We start from the raw sequence: 13,727 nt of genomic DNA on the forward strand, positions 1-13,727 counted from the left end.
TAGTGCTGTTTAGAGATGTGGGGAGCCTAGAGAAGACAGAGGTATAAGGTCATGGAGGGAAATCGAGTGTTCTCTTTTTAATCATGTTACGTTTGAGATGCCCGACTAGAGAGTCTGGAGTCAGGGCTGGATTTGACGGTATGTATCAAATGGGTTAGATCTTTTCTGGAAAGTGTGATGACAGAAAAGAATAGAGCACCAAGAAACGGTCCCTATAAGCTCCTCTGTGACCAAACCCTTTGGCCATCTTTCCTAGTCACGACTCATAGAGGTGCTGGGCTGGGTGACGACTCCATATCTGTTGTAAGGTTTATACATTTTAATTCCCTGATGTTTGTCCAATTCTCCAATTAACTCTTGTCCTGGTGTTGGCCTCAGTAAGTGGCCTCCTGCCACTGACAACGTTTGTGCCACCTGATGCATCTCCAGCTCCACCTATTACAAAGTGGTGAAGCTATTTTCTTCAGAATGATTTTTCACAACCCTGTCAAACTTCACACACATATATAGAAAGTAAAATAGACAATTTCACCAAGGAAATTGGATATTTTATCATAACTTGTTGTCTTGAACACATTATATAAATAATAATGTGTCCAACCACAGATGGTCCGTTTCCCATGAAAGCTCTGCAATAAATCCCTAAGCCATAGCCCTAGCAGAATTTTCTTTCGGCTCATCAATGAGAAAACAAATCATGGTATCTCTCCCTTCAAATTAATCTCAGTATATTGATAAAATCATGTATTCTCCAGGTGATATTTTAATTTTTTAGTATGCTGGGTATAATTCATTCCTATGTGGATATCAATTTTCTGACACACGTGAGTCTAAAATATTTTCATTAAAGGCATATGGTTCAGTTAAAAAATAAAAGAAATGGTCTTCTCATTTATAATTTTTATACATAGCTAAAGCAAAGAGATTCAGAATGGCACTCATTAATAAAACAAGTTTATCTTCCTGAGAAAACTGGAAGCCTTTGAAGTCACTCTAGTTTTGGTTTGTTTAATTTTTTTCAAAGAGAGACAAAATGACTTGGCACTTAATGTTTTGGCCTCTCATTTGGCATTTGACTATTGTGTCTTATATTGTTATGTAGCAGTTTTCTTAGTGTGCCGTGGTGGTTTTGTAGCATGGCTACAAAACACGTGTGCTGCAGAGCATGGCTAAGCTGAACGGCGTTTCCTGGGATTCCCTTCCCTGTCCATTTCTAGTTTTGTCTCTTTACACTCGGAAGGTCAGTGCTTCTGTAGCTCACACATGTAAGTGTCACATCCTCCTGCAGAACATTCGCTCCACTGAGGTTGAAGGTGGTGAGCATTAACATGGTTTCTGTCCCCCCATACAGTTCCAGCTCCTGCTTGGGAATTCAAGTTTGGCCTCGCTCTTCCCCACTTTATATCCATTGCCCTAACAGCCTGTCCTGCATACTTCAGGCTCTAGCAGCAGAGGTAAAGGCAACAGTTTTAGACAGTGCTTAACCGGCTCCCACAATTGTCTAAGGTCAAATCCCTGTGTGTGTGTGTGTGTGTGTGTGTGTGTGTGTGTGAGTGTGAGCGTGTATGTGCCAGAGTATGAGTCTGTGTGTATGTCTCTCTATGTGCTTGTGAGACTGTGTGTGTGAGTATGTGTCTATGTGTGAGTGTGTCTGTGTGTGTGTGAGAGTGTGTATCTGTGTGCGAGTGTATGTGTGTGTATGACAGAGGAGGGCAAGGGCAGAGGGAAGCACCTCCTAGTGGTTTTGCTTCTCCGATTGAATCCTGGCTAATACAATGTCCATGGTGCTGCTTTTTCTTTCTGCCCTTTCTCTACTTTGGAGGATACACCTATTGTCCAGGCTTAAATTTCACCTGTCTAGCGGACTCCAAAATCTCCATTTTTAAGCCCTGACTTGTATCTGCATACCAAGCTTGCTTCAGGACCACCCTACTTGGATAAAGTACCATTACTTCAAAAGCAATGTGTCTAAAGCTTAACTCACTAAGGCTCTTCCAGTCTGTCAGAATCGTGTCCATATCCCAGGCTGGAGACCCTTTCCTCTGTTGTCCTGTCAACAATGTTATTAAATTGTTCTTCAGACCTCCAGAGGACAGTAGGGCCCAGGGGAAAAGTTTAGTGGGTGGTAGTTTTGACCCTACATGTCCACTTCTAATAGAGCTCTGTTTTTATGAAACTCCACATACTATTTATTTTAAAAGAGGGTTCTTCTATTTAATTTTTAGTTCTCATGCAAATCCTTCCCCCTCTGCCCTTCTCATTGGGTCATCTCTGAGGCTGCAGGGCCCTTTCCCTCACCCAGTGAGAACATTGGTAAGGAAATCCCTTACTTTGTTCTTACCCCAGCCATTGTGGTCATCACAGTGTCAAAACTTCAGCAAGACTCCCTGGCAAAAATCAACCACTACCTCCTGATTGGCAAAGTCTCTGGATTCTTTCAGTCCTCTTCCTACTTGACACATCCGTATTTAGTTAATCTGAACAACACTACCCTCATTCTTGAAATGTGTTTCCTCCTTGGCTTCTGAAGCACTAATCTGTCCTGTTCTCCTACTTAGAAATATTATTATTTCTAATATTATTAGGTATATTATTAATATATTTATATTAAATTATGTTAAATATTACTAATATTCAATATAAAATATATTAATGTTTAATATAAAATAATATGGATATGCTAAACATTATATAAATTAAATTATATTAAATATTATTAAATAACATTAGAAATATTAAATGTGTCATGAAAAAAAGTACTGACTTCTCTTCCTTTGTCACCCTGTATGTGCGTGTGCATGTGCACACGCATGCATGAATGTGTGTTTATCCTTCTTCTCTACACACACTCCTTGAATGATCTCATCTATTACCATCTCATCTACTTCATTATCCTGCTATGAGCTAATGACTCCAAAACTGTTTCTCCAGCCATCATTCATTTTCAGAACTCCAGACCCATAAGCCTAAGTACCCACTGGCATCTCCATTTAGATGCTCCTAAACTCAGCCCATCCCAGACTGATCATCCTTGTTCCTCAGCCCAGGCTCATCTCATCCAAGCACATTTCTCTTGTTATTCATGTCTGCACTCACCTCTCCCTTCTCTTGATTCTTTGCATGATGTTACGTAAAATCACAATCACATATGAGCATTTTGATGCTCTTTTATTACGTTTGTTAATTAGTTTTCTTAATTAAATTCTATGCTTCTTGAAGGCAGAGATCACACTACTGGCTGGTCTTATATCCACATGATATCAGACAATGAACTCGAGATCAAGCAAATATACAGAACAGAACTGAATCATTTTCAAGTACCATGGCTCTAGAAAAGGAGGACATGCCAGAAAATCATGACAACATCTGCTGTCTAAATCCAAAGGTAATGGATGCAATTTACTGTCTTTGAACACTACTAGAGGAGAAATAATTTTAAAGTAAAAAAAAAAAAAAGGAAAGGAAATATTCTAAACTAGATTATAAAATTTGACTTAGAACTATGCTTTAAAAATTTTTTGGTCTGCATAATTCTGCATGACATCATAATATATTTCTCTCCACCTCCAAGTCTCTGATTGGATCCATACCTATGAGATGATATGAACATGATTTTTTTAGTCTATAGTGGCTCTGTTCCTTTGACTCTGAAAACCAGAAAGAGACTGGGGTTATGGGGAGGATGCTCAGAAGCAGAAGTGGGGTTTCATAGCCCCTTCCAGCTCCTTCCATGGTCAGACTATCCACAGGGCAGCCATTCGCCTTACATTCAATGGCTGACAGAGGAGTTCCCCACTCTCTCATACCAGGCTACTCCGACTCTCTCACATATCTTCTATCTAGCCACCTCTCTCTGACTAAAAATGATAAAGGAGCTACTTATTCCCTCTCTTTCAAAGGGATAAAAATGGGTGAGTTGTGAGGTCAGTACATCTGTGTTTTTTCCAGAATAGTTGAAATCTTTGCTTTACGAGCACTAAGCTAGAGAAACCAAAGAAATCATAACAGACAAAATTATGATGGTAAGGGAATCTAGAAACATGTTTGCATAGAAAAAATATTTAACTCATTCAGTGTTATATTTCCCACTTGTCTTTCTATAAGTCAAGAGTAGAAGGAGCAAATATTATCTCTTCAAGCTTCCCTGACCCTGGACCAAACTGGCCAAGTTTGTTCTTGCCAGTCTCATCTCCTCCCTCTGCCTTCTCTACCCAACTCAATGATGCCCTTTATATTTCTATCTCAGTCCCCTCCCATCTAAACTTCTCACAGGTAAGATTCTGACATTTGTTATTTATACATCCCTTTGTGCCATTATCCCTGGGACTTTTATAGGAAAGTAGACAAAATAACTTTTTTCCTGTGGAAAAATATAATTTGGCCATTAGCTAGCATGTGTGTATGGGGGAAAGGGTATCACTGTGAGAGAAGAAAACAACTCCCTGAAATCACATCAGAAGGCAGGCCCAGTGTTACAGCCTGTCACATTCTCCCCTGCGAATGAAGAAATTATTCATAATTAGCAGAGAATATTGTGGAATGATATTCATGATATTCATTGACTTTAGTCATTCAAATCCTATGCTGGCCTCAACTCTAATTAAACAGTTGAGAAGAGAAAGACTATTAATTATTGTACATCCATTGTGGGCCCAGGATGAGATAATTTAATCAAAAGATCCAGGAATAATCCTACTTCGAGGTTAAAAGAAAAATTACCCACATGAAGAGTAAAAAAAAAAAAAAATCTGCCTTCAAACAATGAAGCAGTTCTTGTTATGAAAATCTGATTCAGTCTTACTCTTTTATCTGTGCACTATCTTATAGGAGCTAATCATTTGCTATCATTTCCTAGAACCATACACTAGAGAAAGTGTTATGAGCATGAAGGGAGAAAGAATAATTAGAGTGGCTTCTAACAGAAGTTGGACAGATAAATGTCTCTAATCATCATTCTTTGATCACAGATGTCATTTATTCTTAATTTTCATTCCTGGTTTCTTCCCTTACTTAATAGCATTGAGAATATCCTATTAGGTGTTACAAGATTTAATTCACCATAAATAAGTAATGAGGGCTCTTCAAAAAAAAAAAAAAAAGAACCCAGAAAATGTGACGTTTTGAGCGAAGAAAGTAGTTTGGGGGGTAAGGCCTTACAAGTCCATACAACAAAACAACAAGCACTTCTTGGTAACTCATCCTGTTTATACCTGACATCCCTCATGGCTCCTGCACCTGCCTTCTTTCTTCACTTCATAACTCAGGCTTCCAGGCTACCTTGGGCACTAAAACCTGCACTTAAAACCTACATTGTTCTGGGAGGCATGGTCCATGTTGTGCCCAGTCACCCAGCTCCCTTCACTGCCAGCTGTTTGGAGAGCTCCCCAACGTTCACCATGGAGTGGAGGCACCAGTGTCCTCTCCTGCAATTTAAATGGACTCAAGAGTCAAGGGATCTATCTAGAATCACAGAGCTTTGGGGTTTAGGCATTTATTTATTTTGAGAAAGACAGAGACAGTGCAAGGTGGGGAGGGGCAAAGAGAGAGAGCCAGAGAGAGAGAGAGAGAGAGAGAGAGAGAATATCTCAAGTAGGCTCTGTGTTGCCAGCACAGTTTGAAGTCACAAACCTGAGCCAAAACCAAGAGTTGGTCATTTACCGACTGAGTCATTTGAACATTTAAAAAATTACATTATCACTTTAAAGACAGGAAATGTAAGTTATTAATTTGTTATTTTGTACTATGTGACTTAGAATCCATCACATAGTAGGTCACTTATTTGTTAAACCCTTGACCCAGTCAGTGAATGTTCTGGTGTTCTTTCACCAATGTGTCATAATACTGAAAATCTCCAGATCATGAGTGAACCAATTCAATCCACAGAAATGAACTCTCTAGATTCACTATAGAAATACCACTTGCATGTTCTAGAAGGTTGACTAATTAGGTACCTGATACTGGGTTTCTTGAGAGTTAAATTTTAAATGAAAGATGCCTCTTCAATGTATACATACACTGCAAAGCACTGACATATCTTTTCCTTGCACTGATGTTTTCCTGACATACTGGTGTGAGAGAGCCTGGCCTCTTTCCTGTCACTTTTTTAAACGGGAACAATAGATGTTGGCTACTAAATTTCCTGGCTATAGTGAGCATCTCTGATTACATTTTACCTGGTCTATCCTTTCCATGGGAGGCACACTTTTATCTTCAGGCCCTTAGTTAATATGGAATAACACAATTATGACATCTGTTCCAAGATGAAGAAATTGAAACCTGTATAGTTGACTTCCAAACCTTCCAAGTATGGAGGCTGCTGAGAAATCTGAAGAACCCCCAACTCACAGCTGCCCCGAGTAAGAATTATGTTGATCCAAAGCTGGATTTAAAATGAGCCATGTTAGAGCTAACCCCATCTATGGCAGACACTTAAGGTGTCCTTTTCTGATATAGATACTCAGGGACATAGATTCTAATTTAGTAAGTTGTCTGACCATGAAAATCTTACTTATTAGTAAGTTTATCTTACTTAGCGCTGAAAAGATGTTAGAAAAAGAAATCCATTATTTCAACTTTATCCATTGTCAAGGAAACAAAATTAGAGGTCTGAAACTCATCTACTTAAAGGTTATTATATGATCTTTTTGTTAGAACAGAAATAAGTTCGGTGGTTATGGTTTTAGAATTGAAAAAGAGTAAAGTGCACATGCTAGCCTATTAGGTGTCTTTAGAAGAAAGGGCACTTAAATAAGGAAGAGAAAAGACATGTATCTCTGGAGACGATAATAGCACCAGAGGCTGTGGGTAGAGCTTTGAACTACTTGTGTCCTGAGCTTGAAATATCACCAACATTTCTGAAAGCTAGCTTTATAGATTTTGATTTGTATTTGACTACTCAGCATGAAATGGACTGAGATTTTTCTGTGACCCTAAAAGCTATAGAAAACCATGCATTTTCTATTTGTTGTTAAAGACTATTAAGAGTGACAGATATATATGACTATAATGATGGTTATGTAAATTTATATTCTGACTGAGGTCCAGATTCTGGCTATATCTGGCTATTCTTAGCACAATACAGAATGGTCCAGATAATATTAACTCAAAGAAAAGAAACAAAATATCTTCAAAATGTTTATCATTAAGTTATAACTTAAATAATAGTGGCCAACACTTAAAAAGATGTCACCCTTATACACAGAGTTCATTTGTTTTTTTGAGAAAACCCTTCCAATTTTGGAAGATTTAGGCATTTATCAAACACCGTGACTCAAAGCTGGATTTAATCAGTTAATGTTGAGATTAGCCAGATTCTAGTATGAGCTGTACGTGTTTGAGAAAAAAGAATACAAATACTCTTTTTAAATGGCAAAATAAAAAGTGCAAATGGGAAAGAAAAATAAACCCCTCTAATCAAAATGGTAAAGATACTCTATCCAGAGAGTCTCAAAGAATATTAGGACAACGATTTTAGGAAATTCAGCCAGGAGGATTGTTCAATTTATTTTATTTATTTTCAATGTTTATAATCCATGGTCTTTGGAGAAAAATGTGTTAATAACAGATGTTTGACAAAATGCAACTGGTTATCAGAGAGCTGGGTGAAGCAGAAAGCCTGAGTAGGAGCTGGGGTTTAGAGACCACATGTAATTGGAAATGTGCAGAAAATGTTCTTTCTGGTGTTGGAAGATTGAATATCAAGCTTGAAATGTTGTATAAAATGAGGACTTGGAGCAGGTAGAAAGCAAATGACTGCAAGAAACTCAAAATGAGGACATTCTCTGAAGGCCTCTCTCAGATCATTCTTTTTATCTAATTGTCTGATTAAGGTCAGTTGGGTTCTAAACACTGAGTAGACCTGAGCTTGTGTGCGATTCCAGAAGCCCCAAATTTGGGCAAGAAACTAGAGTTTGCTGTTAAGAATTCTGGGACAGTCTTGCAGAAGAAGTACCTGGAACAGAAGTATTAAATGTTACCTCAACATCCAGCTACCTCTTCTTCGAGGTACATTTCAAATGCAATTTCATTACTATAAAATAATAATTAACACCTATTGAGAAAAAACTTCATGCCAAGTACTGTCTACACACTTGAGTATTTTTTGCTATTATTGTTTTTATTGTTCTTAAAACTTAATTCCCACTCTAATCAGTTTTAAGTTTTGTAAATAATCTGCTATATTTTCCTAATGTGGAAACGAAGTCACAGAGAGGCCTTTAAGTAACATGCTCAAGGACATACAGTTAGTAGATGGTAGAGTAAGGATTAAACCAGACATTTTCATTCCCAAACCATTTTACTGCACTCACTTTACAATAGTCTTTTCCAATGATCCCCAACCAGATGCAATTATTTCTTCCTCTGAATTTCAGCAACATTTTGTACTTTTTTTTTTTAATGTTTATTTATTTTTGAGAGAGACAGAAACAGAATGTGAGTGGGTTGGGGCAGAGAGAGAGGGAGACACAAAATCTGAAGCAGGCTCCAGGCTCTGAGCTGTCAGCACAGACCCTGACGCGGGGCTCGAACTCACGAGCTGTGAGGTCATGACCTGAGCCGAAATAGATGCTCAACTGACTGAGCCACCCAGGTGCCCCAATATTTTGTACTTCTTGAACTTACCATATCCTATGTTGATCTTAATTGTAATTACTTGACTACTTTTTGCATCTTCTCTACATTATAAACGTGTAGAGAGGTATAATTATCTCTGCATCTCCTTCTGTTATCCTTAAGGCCTGTTTAATGTCCTACACGTAGTAGATGTTTGATAGATTTTGGTCGTGGGATTGAATTAAATGTGGTGAGGGGCTGATCTGTCCAATCATTCACCACTACCCCATCCACACTATGGAAAACAGAGCCAAATGGACCCTACTCAATCTTCTCTTCCACCCTTCAGAGAGGTGATAGAGAACTTGAACTCAGTAAGGAGACCACAGGCAGATTTCCATTTCCATCTCATCTCCTCTCCCCACTTCCCCAACAAAACTGACCTAAATGAAGTGAGATCTTTCATTCGTTTAATTCAATTCCCTGGCATTTCATGTTCCAGGATAACCTTTAAGAGATTAGACAAATGTTGGCAAAGCTCAATATTCTACTTAAGTCTGATTGGACTAAAAGTCAATGGCAGCTAAAAATAGTTTACAAATGGACATACCCTCATTTTTAATGAACTCTGGTGAAATGTGAGAGAAGTGCTTATGGTAACTTACAGAAAACCCAGAAAGAGTGCAAGTCCAGAGGCCTGACCTGCTCAGGTGAGGGGCCAAAGTCTACCTTAGAACCCTCCCAATTCCCTCCTACCTATTCCTGTGTGCTTAAGAAGGCACGAACATTAGGTTCTGTATTCATAGCTTGGAATAAAGTTAAAAATAAACTTCTTTACCTTTTACACAACCAACTCTACTCCTTTTGCCCCACATCATAAGCACTTGAAAAGCCCCTTTGCCTTTTGTTTAAGGACAGGTCTCCAGGATATCTCTCCTCTCACAGGACTAACGCTTAAAGGACTGGTCAGCTTCTGGGCCACCTAGCAGCAGAGAAGTAAACACTAAGGAAGAATTATGTTTACAGTCAATCTTCATCCAGCTGAAAAATATTAAAGAGTTAAAGAAGGTAAGCCTCAAAGTCATAAAATTAGAGAATGTTAGAAATAACACAGACTTTGACTACCCCATTTTCCAGCCCCCTAATGTTTCGATGAAGACGCTGAATGAAGCTCAGTGAGGGGACACAATTAGTTGGAAACCACGTGGAGAAAGAAAGAACTACTGACGCATGGAATAAAGTGAATGAATCTCCAAACCATCATATTGAGCTGAGGCAAAGAAACCAGATCGAAAAGGATACCTATAATATTATCCCATTAAGTTCCAGGACAGTCAAACTAAGCTATGGGGACAGAAATCAGTGTTTGGCTGGAGGTGCGGGGGTTGGGGTATGAGCTGAAAAGGGGGTCCAAGAGAACTTTTGGTGGTTATGAAAATGTTCTGTATGTTGATTGGGCTGCTAGTGACATGGTGGACACCATCCCACTGTGCTGCTAAAAGTGACCTATCTTGTTGTGTGTAAGTTGAGTCTCAACAGACTGGTTTAAAAAATTATTTTTTTGCTCTGAAAAGCTGCACGGGGTGTGAGAAGTGGTGCTGACATGTGCCTCCTCCACCAAGGCTGTGGGCATCCACAACCCTCCTGCCATTTCTTTTCCTTGATGCAGATGCACTCTTCAGAACCAAGCCTTGGTGACTGGTCCTGGGTGACTAGCTGAAGCAGCATAACAAAGAACGTGAAAGGTGTTCAATGTGGTCCACAGTTAAATCTGAGACATTAAATCATCAGCTCACAACTACTCTGGAGACAGCCATGACTCATGCAAATTTCAAGCAAGACAAAATAATGATTACCAGCTCCCCCCGCCAAAAAGGGGGGGGGGTAGTAAACGAGTGAGCTAAAGAATATTAGGTGCCATTGGTAATTCTGGAAGTAATATGAAAGAATGAAAGTGCTCCCCATTTAGTTCTTCTCAAGCCTGCAAAGGCCTAATCTAGTCACATACTATGATTATAATGTATCCCTAGGTATGGCATATTTAGCAAAAGCATGCAAGTGAGACTTGGAAAAATAGAGCTGTTAGGATTGCCTGTGCATTGGTGCTATATATAGAGAGATGTATAGCTTTGCTCTGGCTTCTCTGGAATTCTTCTCTCTACAGGCTGTTTTTCCTTTGAGAAGTTGAACTCTGCTTCATCAGCGGCCTTTCTCAAAGAAGCGGGGGCTCTTGACAGTAGTGGACTTGAATGTTCTGCCTATTAAAAACAGAGCTAAATAGAGAACACCCTCTGACCTACAGGCCCTGCCACATCCTTGTGTCTCATGCCTACAGCAGGCACCCTATTTACAGCACCTAGGATTCCCCTTGGCTAGAAAGACTTGGCGACAGTCTGTAAGCCTACTTCTAGAAAAGCCATTTTGCACAGCCAGAGTCAAAATGCTGTTGCCTGGGGTTCTAGATTTCACCCTTTATTTCAAGACTTTCTGAGCAATTTACAAAGTATCAGCTGAAGAGAAATAACCTAATGCTCTTCAAGAAAGGCAGCTCTATTTTAAAGCCTGTCTTATGCCCTGCTTATCTCAGAATGTCACTGATGACATATATATTCTGTTTTTCAGAAAACAAAACAAACCGAAAAAACTTTTCTGTTGAAAAAATATTGCACAATACCAAAGTCCCAACTCTTTTGATTCTTGAAGTTCTTGGATATGCCAGTAAACCATATTGAAAATTCCACCAAAAATATCTAGATCTTTAGCCTTTGAAGACGCCCATGCATTGATTTGTTGCTCGTTGGTTTGTTTGCTTCCAAATATTTCTTGGGGCTTTAAACTACTTTTATTTTATTAAAAGTACAGATGGTTCTTTTTTAAAATTTTTTTAATGTTTATTTATTTTTTAAGAGAGAGAGAGAGAAAGAGAGAGCAAGCCAGGGAGGGGCAGAGAGAGAGGGAGACAGATTCCAAGCAGGCTCCTCGCTGTCAGCACACAGCCTGATGTGGGGTTTGAACTCACGAACTGTGAGATTATGACTTGAGCCAAAACCAGGAGTCAGAGGCTTAACTGCTGAGCCACCGAGGCACCCCTAAAAGTACAGACAGTTATTGATGGTTGGTTTCTTTGCAAAACTATCTTATTTATTATTGTATACTCCTCAGATAACTAACTGCTACCCTAAACGTAAGAACTGAACTCCAAGGTATTTAAAACAAATGAATACATTCCAGCTCTGAAAATTAGGCTAAATATCCATTCAATCATTTAAGAAATAAATAAATATAATGGAAAAATGAATGATATGAAGACTTTGTCTGGAGGATTCACACTAGTCGGGAAAAACTGTAGAAAAAGCAATGGATATCACCATTTAAAGTTTCTTCTCAAAGGAAGAAGTACATTTAGAAATTACTACTAACTTTTGGTCAGTCTGATTTATTCTCGTAGACACTTGTGTCTCATTTTCAACCAACTGAAGTATCGAAGTAAGTAATGACAACTTTTATATCCATTATTTCTAGGTAATGTAATGTCCTTGGGCTTGAAGTGTTCCCTAAACTCAAATTTAAGTACATTATGGTGGAAACGTTCATTAGTCTATGGTATGTACCCATGTGCCTTTAAATTTCATTCTACTCATTGGTACTAATTGACAGACTATATCCCCTGGAAAGCCTGAAAAATCTACTAACAGGCAATTGCTTTATATGTCAATGTGATCATTTGCATTTCTAAACCTTTAATCTCATTAGATACTTAATATTTCTCTTGTTATTTAATAATGGAGCAAAATTTGACTGCCATTTTGCTGTTTATGACATTTGCCAAAAAAACAAAAAGGCTCTTTACTACTAGGAAAGAGCAATATGTTAATAATGGTATTATTTAAGTATTATTATAGCAGTGATAGTAATGATGGCCGATACCCTGACTTCTGCCCTTGGGTCTGACAACCAATTATTTTTGGGGCCTTGGACAAGTCACTTCTCAGACTCTTAATTTTCTAACCTATAAAATGGAGATGTGAACATCTGGTCAATTACAGGGATGCTGTGCATATTATATATAATAACACTTTCAAAGTGTTTTAATTTGTTGTTATACTCCAATTATGCAGAAGTTTCCTCCAGTTAACAGTGGTGGCCTCCTCACCATGTACATCATCATCATTGCTGTTAGTACTGGCATAGACATAAGAAGGAGATGCCTAGAAAACATAACTAAAAGGATACTTGTGGAACAAGGCAAGTACGTTTCACAATGCATTCATTTCCTGGGGCTCCCCTAAAAAAAGTACCACAAACTGGGTGGCTTCAAACAATGGAAATATATTCTCAGCTCTAGAGAATATATGCCTGAAATCAAGGTGTCAGCGGCCTCTTCCAAAAGCTCTAGAGGAGAATCCCTCCTTGCCTCTTCCACACCCTGCCGGCTCCTGGATTTTCTTGGCTGGTAGAAACAATCCTAATCTCTACATCTGTCTTCACGTGGCCTTTTACTCTGTGTGCCCCAATATCCCTTTCTTCCTCTCATAAAGACACCAGAATGATTTCATCTTGAGATTCTTAACTGTTTACATCTGCAAAGACCCTATTTACCAAAAAGTTCACATTCTGAACTTCTGGGTGGACATAATTTTGGAAGACATTGCTAGCTCCAGTAAAATAGTAGAGGCTGACTGGGGAGAGAATGTTAAGGCTGAATTCAGTAGCAGCAGGAAAGAATACCAGGATCGTGAGCAAGGTATGGGAAGTGGACATGTACTTGTCCTGTTCTTGTCATCACTAATCACTTATCTATGAGGTAACAGAGGCCTAAAGGACATTTGTTACTGCCCCTGGTCACTCAGTGGTGAAGTGGCACTTGAAGTAAAATCCCCTGACTCAAAATTCAGTGTTCTTTCCACTACACAACCCATCTGAACACCTCTCTAGAAGTTATTACTGAAAATATAAATAAAAGTCCTTGAAAATTACTGACACCTTAATATTTATGGTGATTTAATCGGTCAGATTAGAGTCGTTAAGAACCATTTGGCTGACTTCCAATTTCAGCTCTGAGAGAGTAATTGGTATCATACTAACCTTCCACCTGAGAACAAAACAAAAGCTGGCTAAAATTTAAAGGAAAAACTTTGGAAGCTCTGAAGAATTGGGGTAGCTGATGTCAATGT

At 38.7% G+C, this 13,727-nt stretch overlaps 1 protein-coding gene across 1 annotated transcript in view; it reads right to left on the minus strand.

Moving 5' to 3' along the window:
- Positions 1-252: 252 nt before the first annotated feature.
- The window catches only part of ZMAT4 (zinc finger matrin-type 4), a 248,482-nt gene continuing 235,007 nt past the window's right edge, over positions 253-13,727 (minus strand). Inside the window, exons 6-9 of the mRNA XM_049630076.1 lie at positions 9,506-9,594; positions 6,174-6,217; positions 5,310-5,423; positions 253-435 (exon numbers count right to left, since the gene is read on the minus strand). Coding sequence (XP_049486033.1) covers positions 253-435; positions 5,310-5,423; positions 6,174-6,217; positions 9,506-9,594 — 430 coding nt within the window. The remainder of the gene's footprint in view (positions 436-5,309; positions 5,424-6,173; positions 6,218-9,505; positions 9,595-13,727) is intronic.

This window comes from Panthera uncia, chromosome B1 (genome assembly GCF_023721935.1).
Source record: "Panthera uncia isolate 11264 chromosome B1, Puncia_PCG_1.0, whole genome shotgun sequence".
NCBI classification, from domain to species: domain Eukaryota; kingdom Metazoa; phylum Chordata; class Mammalia; order Carnivora; family Felidae; genus Panthera; species Panthera uncia.